The 21,036-nt window shown below is 35.5% G+C and overlaps 1 protein-coding gene across 4 annotated transcripts in view; it reads left to right on the forward strand.

The window, feature by feature from the left end:
* Positions 1–21,036, forward strand: part of LOC115215585 (arylacetamide deacetylase) — a 63,651-nt gene that overhangs the window by 31,934 nt on the left and 10,681 nt on the right. For 3 of the 4 annotated variants that reach the window (XM_036506026.1, XM_029784792.2, XM_036506027.1), the window contains 2 exons: positions 2,470–2,533; positions 2,916–3,037. In XM_036506026.1, the coding sequence (XP_036361919.1) occupies positions 2,470–2,533; positions 2,916–3,037 (186 nt within the window). Of the gene's footprint in view, positions 1–2,469; positions 2,534–2,915; positions 3,038–11,214; positions 12,582–21,036 lie in introns of those variants that run through there. The other variant, XM_029784795.2, reaches the window with a different exon arrangement.

Genomic DNA, 21,036 nt, shown 5'->3' on the forward strand with positions numbered 1-21,036 from the left:
TATATTCATGCCTTTTGTAAGAACTAAAGAACCAAATAGCTTTACTCTTTCACTGTTTTTTGGCATTTTGACTGTGGATCCAGTTTAGATGTTAGTTTGTTGGATGTTCATATCCAGCTTCATGAAAATAAATGCCTTTAAGTGGATTTTCATCAAAGTTCAGAGTTAATAGTTATTGCAGCTGTTTGATGTGGTTGTGTGCACTTTTTATTTAAATCATAAGAATGCAATCATTCTACGTTATCTGTGCATGACTATACATTTGCAATTGCAAAGACTACAAGAAATTGAGGTAAACTTTAAACAGGAACTGTGGCTTTCAAAACCACAAGTGGACTTTGTTTTATTTATTATCAGACAATGCTTGTACTACAATAGGTACTTGTTTAGTTAATCAGATTGTGTAGTGAGTTGTTATCTGCAGAGCTGGCATACTAATATATTCACCAACTGCAACACAGATAAAGAAAGTGCATTAGGTTAGAAGAAATTACAGATAAATTGTGTTGGACAAGTCATAAAAGTGCAAAAGTAATTTTATGCATGGAGAAAGTGTTTGCATCAGAAGTATATCATGACAGTGTGGTGGAGAGAGCATGTGCGTGTGAGAGAGAGAGAGAAAGAAGAAGAAGAGAGTAAAAGAAAGAACAAAGTGATATGACTTGCTGAAACCTTTCAAACTCTGTCTTCTATATGACAATTGTTCCCAGCATTACTTAAATAGTTTTGACTTCTGAATTAGATGCCACCTTTACTTAAACTATCCATTTCTCACCCATTTGTCACACAAAATATCTCTCTCTCTCTCTCTCTCTCTCTCTGTTTCTCGATTATTTTGTAAAACATTGATCTAATCATTCTTCTAAAATTAGTAATACCACACTTTCCATTCCATGGTTTTCTGTCAGACTTTGACAAGCCAATTTGGGAACCTATACATGGTTGTTCTGGCTTCTAGAAATAGCAGGCAAACCTCTCTTAAACTAGCCATTTCTCACACAAAATGTCTCTCTCTTCTTCTAGATTATTTTATAAGACATTCATCTGATCTTTCCATTCCTAGTTATTTCACCAGATTTTGACAAGCCAATCTGGGAACCTATACATGGTTGTCCTGTTTTCTAGAAATAGCCTGCAAATCTCCTTCAAAACATACCTTACCATCTTAAAACAAGAACTCGTTAGATAATATGGTCTTACTTGTTTGTTTCTATGAATCTCAGGTGGACCCTGGTTATAGATCTGCTCAGATAGGGCACTCCTTAGGTTAAACAACAACCATAGAAAGTTAGAAAAGTCAGGTCTTAGCAACATTATAGGGACCCCCGAGCAAATCAGTGCTGTGGGCCCTGCAGTATTTATTGACAACAAACCCAGAATATATAGATCAGAATTGGGCCTCTGAACCTATGAAGTCCCTCCCTGGACAACTGCCCAGTATGCCCATGTCTTAAGACATTCCTATGAAGAGTCTCAGAAAAGCAAAGCAATCAGATAACAACTGATGTATCATCAGTTTGGTCTGTTAAAAGTTTGCCATGGTGTCCTTAGTAAAAGTACATCACTCTCAGTGACATGGTTTGTCTATCTGTAAAAAAGTTTGTACTTAAGTGATATATTTGTTTCAGCAAGGTTGCCACATCTCAAAGTTTAACATGGCAAGTAGGGCTCTATCGAAACTCACTATAAATCAAAATAATTAAAAATATTTATTTAGTATAAAGTGATGTTGGATATTATAAGCACCAGCTTGAGATTAGAAAGACCAAGGGAACCACCAATTGAAACTGAGCCATGAGTCTCTCAAATGAGCATGTACTTGTTACCCTCAGACCCTGCTGCAAAAATCTACCTAGGTTAAGTCCTTGATTTCCTTTTTGGTTTTTTTTTTGTTTTTTTTAGTGTATGATAATGATGGCGTTTAACTTTTGCTACTGTAAGTGCAGTTTGAGAGAGATTTTGCTGCCATTTCTAGCAAATCAAATCAAATAGAGGTTCCCATTTTGGCTTGTCAAAATCTTGTAGAAAATCTTGGTATGAAAAAAGTGACAGAACTAACTTTAGAAGGGAAGAATGAAACACAGTGAACCTAAAAAAGAAATAGAGACAAAGAGGATGGTGTCAAACAGTTTCAGGAATAAAACTTATTTTAGTAATGCTGAAAATGATTGCATTATCTCTTGAGGACATGAAAAAAAAGGGGACAGTTGAATCTTTTTTTTTGTACGTCCCCTCCTCCATTATTTGTATCTTATTTGAAAGAGAGAGATTGGTAGACATTCTGTTGTGTTCGTGGAAACAAGGTTTCTTGACATATGATAAATACATGGTTACAAGCCTGTCTGTAGTCTTGTCTCTCTTTTCAAATCTTAGCTTTTATAATTTATTCAGTAATAAATTCATAAATCTTTAGATTTCATTTATTTTTCTATATTTTTTATATATAAATTTTACCGTATTCTTTAATAGGTGTTTCCCACAATTTACTAGAGAGACTGACTCAGGAGACTGGCGCCGCATTCATTGATGTTGAGTGAGTAATTTCTAAAACATAAAGCCTTATTTTATGTCTTTTTGATTAAGTAATTATTTAAATTTGCATTTTATTCTTTATTAAACTGTTTCTCTGTCTCTTTCTCTACTATAACTACTCTTTCCAATGGAAATCATCTTTTTTCTTTAAAAAACAGACAGTATAAGACATATGTGAACAATGTGGTTTTATATTTATCTAATAAAGAATTGCAAATGATCTACTATGATATCCTCATCATTAAATATCTGTTTTCCATCCTGTCATGGGTTGTGAAAGAAAATAAAGCCAAAAATATTGTAGAAATTAACTAAAAGTAAAGTAAATGTAAGCCTTTCTGTTATAAATGTTGATTTCAGTTATCAATTTTAATGCAATTTAGTTACCGACTGGCACCGGAACACATTTTCCCAGTTCCTTTTGATGACTGTCTAACAGCAACTGTACATATCTTGCGGAATGGTGGGGTGTATGGTATTGATAGTTCACGTATAGCTGTTTCAGGTGAGTAAGCTTTTCTCAGTTGTTGTAAACAAAATCGAACTTTATCTTCATCTGGAAAACATCAACATTTGTATTGTTGTTTTAGTCAGCAGTGAGCATTACAATATTTAATTTCATTACTGTATTCAAAGTTCTGATTTTTGTTGGAGTTTATGTGACCTAGTATTTCACCCAGAATTATTTCAGTTGTCTTCTCTGGTATGGAAATTGATCTAACATAATTGAGTGCAAATGCACACGCTCATACATGTGCATGCACATCTGTGCACATGTACACATATGTACAAAGAAATTGTCATTATCATGATCAGTCGATGAATTAAGTACCAGTTACGCACTGCAGTTGATATAATCGACTGGTCTCCTTCCCCCAAAAATTTTCAAGGTAGAGTAGAAGTAATTATCATAATCAGTGTATAATACTGTGGTGGAAATGCTAGAGACCTGGATAGAATACCTTGCAGTATTTCATAATTTTGTGTCACATTTTATGTTGCAATCCTACAAAGACTGCCCACACCTTTTACTCGACCAGAGTTGATGAAATAAGTACCAGTCATATATTGAAGTTGATTCAATCAACTACATTTTTTTCTTACAAATGGAAGTCTTGTGCCTATGATAATAATTATCATTTTATGAATATTTTTTTCTTGAAAATAATGTCATGCTTTCTTGTATATATCTTATAATCTAACTAACGGCATGATATTAAGTGCATAGTGGCCTTACATGATCAATATTACTGCATGAATTATAATACATACACTCAAGTGAAAATTAGCTTTTATTTGCAGGAGAATCACTTGGTCATTAGAAATTATGTTGCTAAATGTGACCATCCCACATCTGTGCATTACTACCAACACTTCTGTTAGTCACAAGAATTGAATGGACACAGCTACTGCACTGAATACACTTAAGCACTGACTTGGTCAAGCATCGTCTTTAATCTGATATATATTATCCATTATTGCTTGTTTATTCATTCAATTAATTATCTTCCTACACGGCAAAAAACACCTGTGGCGCAATATTGGTGAAGTCGATAGGTAAAAAAGAAGTAAGATCAGAAATAGCAACTTGGTTATCTTATATGCTGCATGTCTGTACTTCACTGCCATTATCTAAGATGCTGCATGGGTTTTGATTGTGGGGAAAATACTTGAACTTAAAACTACAAGCAAGCAACCCATTCAATTTTTATGTGAGTTACTTGTTTCTAGCAATCATTTCTACTGGTTAGTGGAGGTATGATGTTGGTTTATCCCAAATTTGATGGCATTAAAAGGTAGGTTGAGAAGCTTCATCTGTGAAAAGGAAACCAGCCTATAGAAAGTTCTTTTATTGACCACACCTGTAAATTCTGTGCTTACATTCTCTCATTATTTCTCTTTTACTCTTTTTACCCTTTTGCTTGTTTCAGTCATTTGACTGTGGCCATGCTGGCGATACCAGGGCTTATTCTTTGTAAGCCTAGTACTTATTCTGTCGGTCTCTTTTGCCAAACCGCTAAGTTATGGGGACGTAAGCACACCAGCATCGGTTGTCAAGTGATGTTGGGGGACAAACACAGACACACACACACATATATATATATACATATATACAATGGGCTTCTTTCAGTTTCCGTCTACTAAATCCACTCACAAGTCTTTGGTTAGCCTGAGGCTACAGTAGAAAACACTCGCCCAAGGTGCCACGCATTGGGACTGAACCCGGAACCATATGGTTGATAAGCAAGCTACTTACCACATAGCCTTAAAATGACAAGATCTATTTACTATTTACAATGAAGTTTTTCAGACATGAGACAAAAATTATTTATTTGGAAACCATGCTTCACATATGACATCATGCAAACTTTTAGTTGGTGGACCAGTATGCCAACACCCATGGCCTGCTGTGAGAGTTATTATCACAAATTTAGATATTCTTTTATCTTTTACTTGTTTCAGTCATTAGACTGTGGCCATGCTGGGGCACTACCTTGAACAATTTTTTTTTAGTCAAATTAATCAATCCCAGTACTTATTTTTTATTAAGACTGATACTTATTCTATCGGTCTCTTTTGCTAAACTGCTAAGTTATAGGGACATTAGCACACCGACATTCGTTGTCAAATGATAATGGGTGACAAACACATGCACGCACATATATGTAACAGGCTTCTTTCAGTTTCCGCCTACCAAATCCACTCACAAGTCCTTGGTTGGCCTGAGGCTAAAGTAGAAGATGCTTCCCCAAGGTACCATGCAGTGGGACTGAACTTGGAACCATGAGGTTGGAAAGCAAGCTTCTTATCACACAGCCAGTATTTTTGAAGTAGAAAGTGGTGGTAAAAATGTCAAGCTGTGACTAATCAGTTATACTTCTCTCAGTTTCTCTATTAGTTAACAGTGGTTAGTAAAAGTTGTTTAACCCTTTCGATACCAACCTGCCTGAAACCGCCTCTGACTTTGTAGTGCAAATGTCTTATTTTCATATGTTCTGAATAAAAATCTTCCACCAAACCTTAGTCACAATTTCTGTTCCTAACATTAGCTTAATGATAACTAAGTTATTTTACTAAATTCTCTGTTATATTTAAAATTAATTGACAGAAACACAAAGCATCTCAAAATAAATATGGTAACAAAAGGGTTAATTCTTGTATAAAAGAGGCAGAGAAAAGATTTGATAGTGTCTAAACAATGAAGATGAGAGGAGTAAATGGTTTAGATCAATGAAGCAGTGAAACAGAAAATAAAAGCCTTAGAAAGAAATTAAGTTTGTACACTGTAATGTCTGATAGAAAATTTTAAAGAAAGCTTGGCTTTCATGAATTGCTTGACAGTACAAACTAACGAAATGGTTAGAATTAGTATTGAGCTCTGTAAAGTACTTGATGTACAAGTGTCTTCCAAGGCTCCGAAGATTTCCACAGAATGTTGGTTTTTACCAACAACCTGATTCTCATTGCAGAAACTACTGAATGGCTTCTGTCAATCAACAATGATCTAAAACTTGTCAAAGTTTTATATACTTTAAATCCAATATACAATCCATTCCAAATAGGAGCTGCAGCTCTTATCAGACAACCATTACATCTATCAACAGAAAATATTTGTCAGATTTCCATTACATGAATACCAAAATACAAATGTTACTTTTTTTTTCCCTTATCTTCTCATAAATTCCAATTTCAATATTGTCTTCCTTTCACATACAACTCATCATTTCAAGAGTGCTCTCCTGAAAAACTTATATTCTTAATGTTATCAGAACTTTAGATCTAAAAGATATTTAAGTTGTGTCCAATTGTTTACAATATATATTGTCGGAATATATTTGCCTATGTAATTCACTCATTCATTTTACATTGATCTTTTTTCCCTGCTTGCATGTGTTAAACTGACACATATTATAGAAACATTGTTTCTCAGCTTAATGCTCTTTCTGTCATTAACCCTTGCCTGATTTTCGAGTAAGGGAGTTTTCATTCCATTTGTGTATGAAAAGTATTGAGCTACCAGATGCTTTGTTGATTGGGAAATGTCAACAGACATCATGATCCACAGCTCAACAATTTTCATGTAAAGCACAGAATATTATCATTCACGCAAACACTCATGTATATATATATATGTACATCATCATCATCCTTTAACGTCCGCTTTCCATGCTAGCATGGGTTGGACGATTTGACTGAGGACTGGCGAACCTGATGGCTGCACTAGGTTCCAATCTTTCTGGCAGAGTTTTTACAGCTGGATGCCCTACCTAATGCCAACCACTCTGAGAGTGTAGTGGGTGCTTTTACATACCACCAGCACGGGAAGCCAGTCAGGCGGTACTGGTAATGACCTCACTTGAATGTTTTTTCATGTGCCACCAGCACAAGTACCAGTAAGGCGATGCTGGTAACGATCACGCTCGAATGGTACCTTTATATATAAGTTAGTAAGTTTGGATTTGTACTCTCTAATATTATTATTATTATATATATATATATTATATATATATATATATATATATATATATATATATATACAATATTTGCATACATACTTAAATATATACATACATATGACAAACTTTGTACAGTTCCTCATAAGGCATTATTCAGCCTGGTGTTCTAAAGGAAGTACTTGTTTAAGGTGTCACACAGTAGGACTGAACCCAAAATTATGTGGTTGCTAAGCAAACATTTTAGCCATACAGCCTTGCTGTATCATATCTAGAATGTTTTACATAATTCAAGCAAAGGCTCTCTAAGTTGTATTTAGAATAAAATCGTAAATATGAATAATTGCTCACTTACTAGTAATATACATGTAACATGCCACATTGCTACTTCTATGACTGCATTTAATTGTTCACTTCTAAATTTACTGAGTGCAATAAATTCATCTGTTGCACTTTTAGTTTCTTGTTACCTGCATAGATTCCTGCTACATAAATAGAATACCCTATACCACACTGAATATTGATTCAAGTTTTGTGTTCTAGTTATGGCTGTCCACTGAAACTCTTGTTTCTGCTGTGTATAATAACTTCAATACCCAAATCAAATTCTACTTTCATGTTAAGAAGAGGATGATCGTAAAATCCCTCTGAGCATTTAACTGTCAATAGGACATAATGAAAAACAGTCTTTAACCCATTAAGTCCCAAAGTACTTAAATTTCTGAATATTACATGTAAATTTTTACAGATGATTGAAAATAGGTTAAAATCATCATCATCATCTTCATCATCGTTTAACATCCATTTTCCATGCTAGCATGGGTTGAACAGTTTGACCGGGGTCTGGGAAGCCAGGAGGCTGCACCAAGCTCCAGTCTGATCTGGCAGTGTTTCTACAGCTGGATGCCCTTCCTAACGCCAACCACTCCGTGAGTGTTGTGGGTGCTTTTTACGTGCCAGGGGAGGATAATTATTAAAACTCTTTTACTTCAAGTAGAAATGGAAATACTCAGTGTCCTATAAATAGGACTCTGAGAGAATGTGATATAGTTTATTTAATGTTCTTGGTTAGTGTCCTATTTATAGGACAGTGGGACTTAATGGGTTAAATAGCTCTTATGATAAATTGTAGAGAATATGTTAACAGAAATGGCAGTATTCTTGTTAACGGTGGAACGTAAAAAGCACCATCCATTCGTGGCCGTTGCCAGCGCCGCCCCGACTGGCCTCCGTGTCGGTGGCACGTAAAAGCACCATCCGTTCGTGTCCGTTGCCAGCCTCGCCTGGCTCCCATGCCGGTGGCATGTAAAAGCACCATCCGTTCGTGGCCGTTTGCCAGCTCCGTCTGGCTCCTGTGCGGGTGGCACGTAAAAAGCATCCACTACACTCACGGAGTGGTTGGCGTTAGGAAGGGCATCCAGCCGTAGAAACACTGCCAGATCAGACTGGGCCTGATGCAGCCTTCTGGCTTCACAGACCCCAGTCGAACCATCCAACCCATGCTAGCATGGAAAACGGACGCTAAATGATGATGATGATGAATTGTCCCTAGATGTACGGATATTTTTTTAAAAGCAAGATCTAAGAGTATTGCTTTAAAGATAGATACACTTGAACTTACAATATGTTGAATAAAGTTACATTTTATTGGCCTTCATATAAATGTTATATTTCCTGTCTGGCATACAGTGAAACACTCATCATATAACCAGCTCTATACCCAACTTTAGAAGAAACTGAACTCAGTCTATTATATCATAATTGTTATGAAAGTTATGTTGAAAGAGAATTTAAAACAATTCTTAATAAAGAGAGCGCATAGCACACTAAAAACACCTCATAATGAAATTTAATTGTTGCACAATGATGTTAAAAATGCAATTCTATATGATGGCAGTTTATTGAGCATCTTCAGGAAAATATGTCATGGATGCAGTCAGAAATATGCCGGTTCCCTTACACTGGCCAAACATATCATCTCTCTTCTTAGTTTGTCAGTATTACAGCAAGAAGCATTTATTCATTAATGGAAACATATTACTTACGAGGGAGTACCCAAAAGAAACGAGAATTTCGCATTTTTTTTCCACTTAGATTTACTTGTTTACACTTTTATTGCCTTCAAAGTATTCTCCATTTGAAGCAATGCATCAGTCCAGATCATTTTCCACTGCTTGAAGCAGTCTTGGATCTCTTGCGAAATGATGCCTTTTAACGCCTCTGTTGTTTTTTTTTTCTTCACCTCTTCCACATCTGCAGAACGTTTTCCTCTAAGGACTCTTTTTGTTCGGGGAAACAAAAAAATGTCACAAGGAGCATGATTGGCTGAATGGAAGTGGGGTGAGTAAGTGGGGTCATATCATTTTTGTTCAGATACTGTCTCACACTCAAGGCAGTGTGTACAGGAACATTGTCACGATGAAACCACCACTGTCCACTTTGCCACAGGTCAGGGTGTTTTCATCTCACCACATCTTGCAAACGCTTCAGAACTGCCAAGTAAAATATCTGGTTAATAGTTTGACCAAAAGGAACAAATTCTATGTGGACAGTTCCTTTTGCATCAATGAAACAAACCAGCATTGTTTTGACATTGGACTTCACTTGACACGCTTTTTGGGAGCATGGTGACATTCAATGCTTCCTTTGACATCATTCAATGACACCAGTCAGCAAACTTATGCCTGGGGGACTCATCGAATGGTTTTCAGTAACAGAAGCCTGAACTATAATGGGCTTGTCCCACAGAAAACGTTTCTGGTTATTTTGCGGTACCCCCCCCACCATATTTGATAAATAGTTACGAATCAACTTCTACACAGATTAATCTTTTACTTTATTTAGCCTCTAATGATCTTAGTCTGATAATCAGTTCAAAGACAACCAATATTGATAACAGATCCCAGCATTAAAGTAACAATCAAGCTTCCTTCCAAAGATGTATATCTTGCTCAGATAACATAGGTATTGATCATTTTCAATAATGTATTCTGCATATGAGATCATTCCACTGAAAAGAAATCACATCCCAGCAGATAAAGCTTGTTTACCTAAAATAGCAATACTAGTTGGGGTAAGTCTAAGTTACATACAAATACTTAGAATAAATTAATAGGAATTAATCCAGCTGCAAAGACATTAAGTTTCAAAAGTCAAATGAAATAGGAAAGAAAGAGCAGTTAATGTAAGAACAGGCATTGCTCAGACAGCAGCAAGTGTCTCCAGATGTATCCTCCATATGAGGAATTGTCACAATCAGATTAGTTTAATTTCATCATCATTGGTGTTAGGAAGGGCTTCCAGCCATAGACACCAAGCCAAAACAAACTATGGAACCTAGTGTGGCCCCCTGGATTTGCCAATTCCTATCAAGTCGTCCAACCCATGCCAGCATAGAAAATGGATATTAAATATTGATGAGGAGGGTGAGGATCATCATCATCATTTTATTGTCCACTTTTCTGTGTTCACGTGGGTTGGATGGAATTTACTGAAGATGCCCTTCCCGTCACTAATCCTCACCTCTTTCCAAGCAAGGTAATATTTCCCCAAGACCAAACATGTTTTCACAGAAAATTGGAAATAATGGACTGCTTATATGACATTCATGCAACATCAAGGCAAGGGCACACACACACACACAACAGGCTTCTTTCAGTTTCTAACGAATCCCAAAAAGCTTAGACCATCCCAGGGCTATAGTAAAAGACACTTGCCCAAGGTCCACACAGTGGGATTAACCCTTTAGCATTTAAACTGGCCATATCTGGCCAAAATATTCTCCCCTGTTTTATGTTCAAATTGGCCAGATCTGGCCTCTCACATCAGCCCTACCATATAATTCTAAAAATGAATAGTTACTTCATCAAAATCTCAAAGCTACAAGATAATGGCAGGATTAATTTAAAACAATGTGAATAAATAAGCATTACTTTTGATAGAATAACATGAATACTAAAGGGTTAAACTAGAAACCATGTAGTTGGGGAGCAAACTTGTCAGTCACACTACCATTTCTACACCTTATATATAGTCATAGAAGTATAACTCTAGAGAATTCACCAAGTCTATTATTATTCTGGAGAGCCTAACCCTGTTTGTGTCCTTGTTCTCACTGCAGCTCAGTGCTGTTAATTGGGTCAAACTCATTTATGATTATCGTTAAACCAGGTAACAATATTTTTTTCAACCTGTTTCCTTTTTATGTTTTATTTTTATGCCATTTCAGGTGAAAGTGCTGGAGGGAACTTAGCCACTGCTGTTGCACTTCGACTCGCATCTGAAACTACGCTTCCTCGTATTAAGAGTCAAATTCTTCTGAGTCCTTTGCTTCAAGCTTTTGATTTGTCCCTTCCTTCTTATACTTTGCAAAATTTGAGTATTAACTTTATGGATAGAAAATGGATAGCTTCTTACTGGTTGCTTTATGGCGAAGGGAATACTGAAAACCTTGACAGTTTATTAAATAGTAACCACATAAGCCCGTCATTAAAATCTTCTGATTATGCAAAGTCCGTTTCAATAGACTTACTTCCAGAAGAATTTCGTAATCAGCCTCGTGTTAGTATCAACACAACAAAATATGATGAGAAATTTGCTATTCCATTTGAAAGACTTTTGCTTAACCCCTATTTTTGCCCCTTGTTTGGAAGAAATCTTAAAAATTCTCCCCCTGTATATATGATATCATGTGCATTTGATACTGTACGTGATGAAAATTTCCTATATGTACGCAAGCTAAAAGATGCTGGTGTGGAAGTCCAACATGATCATTACGAAGGTGCTGTTCATGGTTTACCAACAATTGAATATTTTGATATAAGTGACACAGTCATAAAGAAGCTTTCAGAGTATATTCAAAACAGTATATAGTGCTTACCTTGTTCCCGTTTTGAAATTTACCAAAATATTCCCTCCCACCTCTGCCACTAATTTCTACCAATTTCATTTGGTTTATTTATTTGGTTTTGCATATTTTCTTTTTGATTTAATATATAATGAAGATAACTTTATTTTTTTTTTTTGTCTTTACCATTTTATGATCCTTAATCACTAGTGTGGTGGTGTATAACAACCTAATAACATTCGTTCATAATCCTTAGTCAAATCAAGAACAGTTATGGCATCAAGAAATATTATTTTCAACTTCATAGCATTACCTCTTTTCTATATTTCATCACTACTGTTTCTCTTCTTCTAATCTTCCTAATCCGTTTTACTCACATCTCTAGAACTCTATTTCTATGCCCATGTTTACACCCAAGCCCCAATCCACAGCAATTCAGATTCTTAGAATGAGAGAACACCTATTATTTACCAACATCTTGTTATTGTTCATGTGTTCTTAGGACTTAAGTTCTCAAGCAAGAATCAGTTTTGCAGCAGAAACCTTCTTTTGTTTCTCTTATATCACTAATCTCTTTGTAAAAAGTGAATCATTACAATATTTTCATTTTCTTTTCTTTTTTTTTTTTTTCTTACTGAAAATTCCAAGCTTCTTAGTTCATTATATCACAGCACCAAATACAAATAACGCTGCACATATCAAAGAAATAGCAACACACAACTAAATCTTTCTTCCTTGCAAATAACAAACATAAAACAATCAAATTCGTTTGTAAATGTTGGACTTTACATTCTATAGCAACCTTTTGTGAAGACTAGAAATATTTCACAAAGACTGGTTTTTGTTTTTTCAGAGTTAGAAAATACTTAAGTTACTAACAACTGCCAGTTGCATACAGAGAACAAATACATCATCTGCTAAAATACCTTTTACAGTACAATAAACATAGGCAAATCTCTGTATATAAAGCTGAAGTTGTCTGTGTATGGCAGGTTTGGTAGCCTTCAACTAACACTATCTCCTCAGAGACCCTGTGGCGCAAGTTGACCAAAATTGAGAAGGCTTGCTCTTCCTTCCCTAGAAGAAAAAATTCAAATCGGACCATGTTAACACCAAAAATTATTTACATCAAAAAGGTGCTTTTGTTTCTATGAAAATCCCTATTTTTTACGATTTTTTGACTGCTGTGTTGCCATTTTTCGGTGTATTTCAACCAGAAAAATGTTCGCTTAAAGAGAATAACAAGCTACATAATGCAAAATTTTTACTTTTCAAAAATTCCAATTCTAAAGGTTCGAAACCAACACGAGCAACGCCAGGCGATACTGCTAGTTCCATTTTAAAGTGATCTAAATTAAAACTTGCTATCAAAATTTCACATTAGTTTATGTTCTAAATGCCAGCTTAATAACGACAAAGTTGTTTCAATAAGTTTTTCATTATTCTATAACTTAGCTGAAACAAAAGCACTGTATTTTAGTATAGATGTGGTAACAAAATGGTTAAGTTGCATGAGGTTTTGGTAAATACTAACTAATTTTTGTGCTCTAATTCAGGCATCCATCTCGCTTTCTTTCATCATCCTTGATGACTTCAATATTCACAACTCCTCTTGACTCTTTCAATCCACACACTCTAGCACAGAGACTGAAGTTTGCACCATCATGAAGTCTCTTTACCTACTTCTGTCTTATACACTGCTTCTCCGAACACTTAAATTTTTTTTCTTTTTAACCCAAACTTTTGTTGGATTTAATCTGATACAGTTTCAAAACACTGAGTTGCTGTTCAGTCCTGATCAAGCAGACCTATGGCCAAAGTGTGCCACTATGACCATCCCATTTTATTGCTGTGGTTAGAGAAGAATTTTGCTGCTACTTCTAACATGTCGAGGCTCTCTTGTAACTCACGAAATCATTGGATTATTTTTGATACCAGTATTATATATATAACAGCCAGGTAACATTTCCACTGACATGATTAAAATATATATATATATATATTTTAATCATGTCAGTGGAAATGTTACCTGGCTGTTTATTACAAAAGGCAGCATAAAGTATGTTTATTACTGTTATTGAAGTCTTGATTGAACAATATATATTTAAACTGCATTTATATCATCATCATCATCATCGTTTAATGTCCACTTTCCATGCTAGCATGGGTTGGACGATTTGACTGAGGACTGGTGAACCAGATGGCTGCACCAGGCTCCAATCTGATCTGGCAGAGTTTCTACAGCTGGATGCTCTTCATAATGCCAATCACTCCGAGAGTGTAGTGGGTGCTTTTACGTGCCACCGGCACGAGAGCCAGTCAGGCGGTTCTGGCAACGGCCATACTCAAATGGTGTTTCTTACATGCCACCTGCACAGGAGCCAGTCCAGGGGCACTGGCAACGACCTCACTTGAATGTTTTTTCACATGCCACCGGCACGGAAGCCAGTCTGCTGCTCTGGCAATGATCACACTCAGATGGTGCTCTTTGTGCTCCACTGGCACAGGTGCCAGTCATCAAATTTGATTCGATTTAGATTTCACTTGCCTCAACAGGTCTTCACAAGCAGAGTTTAGTGTCCAATGAAGGAAAGATACGCATATGTGTGCTGGTTACACCACTGGCATAGGCCATGGGTTATGGTCCCACTTGGCTTGCCAGGTCTTCTCACGCACTGCATATTTCCAAAGGTCTCGGTCACTAGTCATTGCCTCAGTGAAGCCTAATGTTTAAAGGTTGTGCTTCACCACCTCATCCCAGGTCTTCCTGGGTCTACCTCTTCCACAGGTTCCCTCTATATATGTGTGTGTGTGTGTGTGTGTATATATGTATGTATCTGAATTGCCTTCAATCCTTAAAGAAGAGCAGAAAGTTCACTGGCTGTGAAGGTGTTATTCCTCACCTATGGAATATGGATTCAGGAATTTTCAATGAAATCCCACAATGTCCTCATAATAAATTGACTTAGGTTTTTTTTTTAAATTATGAATTATAAATAATTTATTTGTTATGTTCCTACTAAAGCATGTGATTTAAAAAAAAAACTTTTGATTTTATTGCTTGTATTTCATTAACCTTTGTATTCAATTCCATTTTGCCATCTTCTTTCTAATTAATAACAAAAAATAAATTGTAAATAAAACATCTAAAAATGAAATGATTTTGTGTATTAATTATGATAAGAAAAATAATTGATTCTGCATTAAATCTGTTATGAAATATATTTTTTTCTTCTTGTTTAATTTCATTTAGTTGTATTTAGCAGAAGTGTTTTTTTTTTTTATTTACAAAATTACTTGTCCTAAAATGCATATTAATGTACAAGGGTTGGCTGAAAAGTTCATAGGCTGATTGAGACACTAATAAAATGTGATTCAATGAGGTTTATTTTCAACATGTCCCCCTTGCAGTCTACACAATTCTTCCATTGGTGTTGCAGTGCTTGGATCTCATTGGTGAAGAAGCTTTCATCTTGTTAGCTAAAATTGATTAGGTGAGAGGGTAGAAGAAAACAAGTTGCAGTCAGAACTATAGGACAAGTCCTTTTTTTCATATTGGGGAACAGATGATAGTCAGATGGGGCCAAATCAGAACAGAGTGGATGATCAAACAATTCAAGTCCACAGTCATGCACAGCAACCATTGAAACCAAGGACTTGTGTGCAGGAATATAAGCTTGATGAACCAAGACTCCTTTTGTCAGTTCTCCTAAGTATTTGGTCCTAATAGTCTTTTGTAACTGCCTCAAGAAGTTGGCATAATACTCTTTATTGATGGTTTGGCCCTTTTGAAAATAGTCAATAAATGGAATGGTTTTAGCATTCAAAAACTCTACCCATCGTTTTCACTGCGGATGATACAACCTTGACCCTTTTTGGAGCAGGTGAGGAGGGGTGTTTCCACTGCATGGATTGTCTCTTTATCTCTGGATCAAAGTGATGTGGTCAACACACATTTGGACTTGGGGGATGTTCAAGGACACCAGCTGGATCTGGCTCAAGCAATGTCAGATTTCGCCATGATCTGATCAGCCTTTTGTGCTTTTGATCAGGTGTCAGAAGATATGGTACCCACCGAGCAGAAACCTTTATTGTGCAAACTATTCTCAAATCTCTCACAGCATAAGTTAATAGCATTGACTATTTGATTTATTGTCAATCACTTATCATCCATCACCATGTGCTGAACACAATCAATGTTTTCCTTAGTGGTGGCAGTTGCAGGTCATCCAGACATTGGGTCATCTTCAAGACTCCACCTTCCCATCTTAAATTCAGCTACCCACTTTTGCACTATTGATAAAGGTGGAGCATTATTCCCTAATACAGCAATCATATCAGCATGAATGTCCTTGGAAGTTAAACTGTTTTTCTGTAGGTACTTGATAATACTTCGATGCCAAATTTTGTACATTTTCAAGAGAAGTTGCTACTAGTTACTTTTGAAGTCTTTGAACCGTGACATGTCAGTTCACCTGGAAAGAAACTATGCAGTTGTTAATAAGAACAGTTGAAATCAATGCATGCAAGATTTCAAAGCTCAAGTATCACTCCTTCATAGTCAGCCTATGAACTTTTCAACACATCATCATATAGCCAATAGTAAACAATACAAATATTTATCTACTGCTGTTATATATAATCTAATAGACATTGTCAAATGTATATAAATGTCGTTTTTTTATCTCTCTACTGACAATTTAAAAAACGATGTTCTTTTACATTTGTCTACATGTATTACATTACACACCACAAGGATACCTAAAAATTTGTATTGTTTATCATTAGTTATACCTTCCTACATATTTCAGAGTGTGCAACATAAATTGTTGAGTTCATCCTTAATGGATTAAACTTTTTATTATCCTTAAAGCGAGAATTTTGTTTTAGGTTTCAATTCTCAGGCCAAGCAGTCTGCTGGTTAATATGAAGGTTCCAGTGTTTTATAATATCTATTTCTTCTTCATAATTTTTGCTCAATCACAGCTGCCTGTGACTGCCCAGTAACAAGCGTATGCTCACAAAGAAAATAACAAAACATATCATTAATTGGATAAAATTTGAATTTGAGCATGGACATTTCTAAAGCACTTAATAACAACAAAATACATGCATGGATTATGTACTTCTAATTACATAGTGGTAAGTACTTTAAAACAAAAGCCAAATTCCAGCAACAAGCATCTATAATTTGATTCCAGCCATTAACTACACCTATTCTTCTCTTCACATTATCACTAATATCTTTGGGAAAAGCATGAACATCTCAGCATATTTTTTTTCCCGTTGCATACTTCAAGAAAAGCATAACAGGAAATAAGTCATTTTCTCCAATTCAAATGCTATGATACCATAACAAGATTATATCTAGAAAATTTGTTTCTTAAAAGTAAAATCATAAGGCACACCTTGTACATAGCAATATTATCTTATCTAGCTATTATTTTTTATTTCAGATGTTAGTCTTGTTTACTTCTGTTTTATTTGTTGGTTTTTCAGCATTTTCTCAATGTCAAACATTGTTTATATAAATGTCACTGAAACGAGTTTGTAGAACAATGAATAAATATTTTTTTAAAGGTAGAAACTTGTGCTAAGAATAGAATATTTGGTCGGAATATAACCTTAGATTATCCATCACTGAATCCTTTGGAGATCACATTCTTAAAGTATAGAATTAATGTACAAAAGTCTTTACTCTGTGGTGTGGTTTCACCATTTTGTGCGTATTTATTCTTTTCTTATTGGTCTCTCTCTTTGTGTGCCTACTCTTAGGTCAAATATGCAGATATATTCTTTGATCGATGATTTAATTCGCAACTGGAACAATCTAGATGTAAACAAGCCTTCATTTGTTTTATTTTAATTGGTAAAGGTTACAAAGTGATTCAAGAGCTAAGAGCTTTGTGTGTTAGCACTAAACCTAGTCCCACATACAAGTATGTGTGGGGTTTTCTTGTTAATGATTTCAGAAACTTTGTAGAGGCTATCATCAGACTCTATTTACATAATAGGAAAGTTTAAAAAAATTTCTGGGTTTTTAGTAAAACAAAGTGTAAAATTTGATAGCTAAAATTTATTTGTCTGCTCTTTATTTACAATAATCTAATAAACAATATATTTATGGGGAATATTCAAGATGGAATTTACAGAATTGTAATATATATAGGTTGGAACACAACATAGTAGATTTTTACTTTTCTTTCTCCTACTTAGACTCATGATAGCATAGACAGACATGCTTGATGGTAGAATTAGTAATGTGTTTGGGATTAGCAGTGTTCTGTTACATTCTCAGTTAAAACACTATCAAGAATGACTTTTCCATTCTTCCTTCTAAGGTCAATAAGGTCAGTAAGATAAATACGAGTGAAATATGGAGACCAATTTAATCTACAATTGTGTTAGAAAATTTTTTACACTTTATTGGGCTTTCTATTGGTAGAAAAGACTCACATACTCAAGTCTTGATTCATTGAGGATATCAGCTTGTGGTCAATTACATGAGATTAATGGTTCTCAGTCAGGGTCTATATGGCCCCTGGGGGTCTGTATAAGATTTTGTTGTTAAAATTTATCTGCAATAAATCAGTTATATTTCTACAACAGACAAAATATTTTAACAATTTTTTTAAAACATAGAATGGCTATGAGGGCCATCTGAGTAAAATAGGAATAAAAGGGCCCCATAGGTAAAATAAAATGGTTGAGAAACACAATACTGTATACATCTTAAATATTCCTGTGTATCATGAGAGCAATCAATATACAGGTTGACAATTATTCTATACAGAACTAAGTAAAAGTTTTAAAATGTTGGAGTTTTAAGCATTATCTTCCTTTAACATATGTTTCCTATGCTGGCTTGGGTTGGATGGTTTAACAGAAGCTGGTATGCCAGAAGACAGCCAAACTCTTCTGTTTTCTTTGGCATGGTTTCTATGGTTGGATGCCTTTCCTAACACCAACCGTTAAAAGAATATACTGGGTCTGTTTATGAACTAAAAAATCTTGATTAAGTGGGTGCTTTTGTTTTAATTAATGATTAATTCTTGTCAAGGAACCCCAAAATTTAAATTAAAACTAGGATGTAATGCAGAACTTGTCCAATCTTTGGCAGCACATTGACAACTCTATTAAAATGTTCACTAAGAAGTGAAAATCATCATTCAAAATAGATAGCAGTAACTTTATAAAGTTACTAAAGTCATATGTTAAACATGAGTAAACCCTTCAGATGCATATTTTCTCCATCCATCTATCCCTTTTCTACACCTATTATTCTTGGGAGGGACATTCAGGTAGAGTCCTCGGGCATCTCCTCCATAGGGTCTTAGCAGAAACTACTTTCATTACACTTATCAACTGGATTTTCAAGCTTGACCAGCTGAGCCTATGGATGATATCCAGCCATCTCAGCCTTTGTCTGCTCCCCGGTCCCCTGCTAGTTGGCCTGCCTTGAAAAATCCATCTTGTGATTCTTTCCTGCAACATTCCAGTCATTTGTTCATAGTGCCAGAGCTGTGACTTTCTAATGTGAAGAAGTAGTGGCTTGACCTGGAGAGATGCCTTCATCTCTTCGCTGCACACTCTGCTGAGTAACATTATTTTGAAGATCCTCCAAACAAGCACCATATCTGCTACTTGTATCCATGATTGTCCTCTTTCAGTCATTACCTGATATTCATGGCCATAGGTGAGGTTAGGTCCAAAATCGACTTTTTCTTTTTACATTTAAAATAATTTCCCATGATTATTTTGAATCTCTGTTCAGTTGCAAGTTTTGGAGCAATTATATTTATAAATGAAAACCATGGAGATGCACTCTGAAATTGTTTCTGAGGGTTTCAAATTGTATACATGCCTGACTGTTGTCCATTCAACAGTTACAGTCTATAGAGAGAGCAAGCATTGAAATAATGTTGCATCTCATATATATATATAAATATGGTTGGCTCTCACTTATGTAATATAGTTGGGTGCAGAACAGATTATCCTTGAGTTTGATATTCTCAAAATATAAAGCAGAGGAGATGACGCTGATCAGATCTGTTAATTGAAAGTTCTGGAAAATTTAGTCAATATACATAACCAGTAGGGTGGGGTGAATCTGGTCTACAAATCCAGCTGGTGAAAGCACTATAATATAAAGTATACAGTAAATCATGTTCTACTTAGTAAGATTAATAACGATCAGTAGATATTAAACTAGATGGAATACAGTAACGTTGATTATGAGTACTAATGAGAGAGTTGAAGGAAAATACCTCAATAGACTATTACACATATGAAATGCAAAAGGCAATTACCAGCATTGCCTTACTGGCACATGTGCTGGTGGCATGTGTGAAAAGATTCGAGTAAGGTCGTTGCCAGTACTGCCTGACTGGCCCCCGTACTGGTGGCACATAAAAGCACCCACTACACTCTCAGAGTGGTTGGCGTTAGGAAGGGCATCCAGCTGTAGAAACTCTGCCAGATCATGACTAGAGCCTTGTGCAGCCATCTGGTTCGCCAGCCCTCAGTCAAAATCATCCAACCCATGCTAGTATGAAAAGCGGACGTTAAATGATGATGATGATGGCAAGGTCTCACAAATTAATTGGAAAAGCTTTAACTTGCTATGCAATTAATAAAAAATGAAAAATTCTCTTTAATTGTGCATAAAGGTTAAAAACAACAAGTACAGTAAGAAGTATTACTTGAAAACTTTTAGAAACTATAGACATTGCAGTGTAGTCGTGTTTGATATATTATATAGTCTTGCTGCAGAATGTAGATGTACTAAAAATTCTTGGCACAATGGTTTATGTTTAGGCATGGTTAGGATTTCTGGCTCATTAAATTGCCATCACATTCCACTAAACTCACAGTTCAAACAAATTATAGCTTACAGTTACATAAAAGACACTACATTATATACTGTAGTTTGACAACTGTTAAAATTTCTGTTTGCATACAATATATGAGGGGGTGCTGAAAAGTTCCTGGCTTTGAGTAAAAGAAAATACAGGGGAATCAGTTAAGTATGATTCACATACTTATTGTAACAGTCCTTCAGTTTTTCTAAACCCTGTAAAAGAACTCAGAAGGTTGGGCCTCTAACCAGGCCTTTTGTGATACCCTTAATGCCAGAATTTTTCAGCACCTGTTCATATATGAAACTTAGGAACTTGAATTGACCAATTTATATTTAAACATTCA

This window comes from Octopus sinensis, linkage group LG9 (assembly GCF_006345805.1).
Source record: "Octopus sinensis linkage group LG9, ASM634580v1, whole genome shotgun sequence".
Lineage (NCBI taxonomy): Eukaryota > Metazoa > Mollusca > Cephalopoda > Octopoda > Octopodidae > Octopus > Octopus sinensis.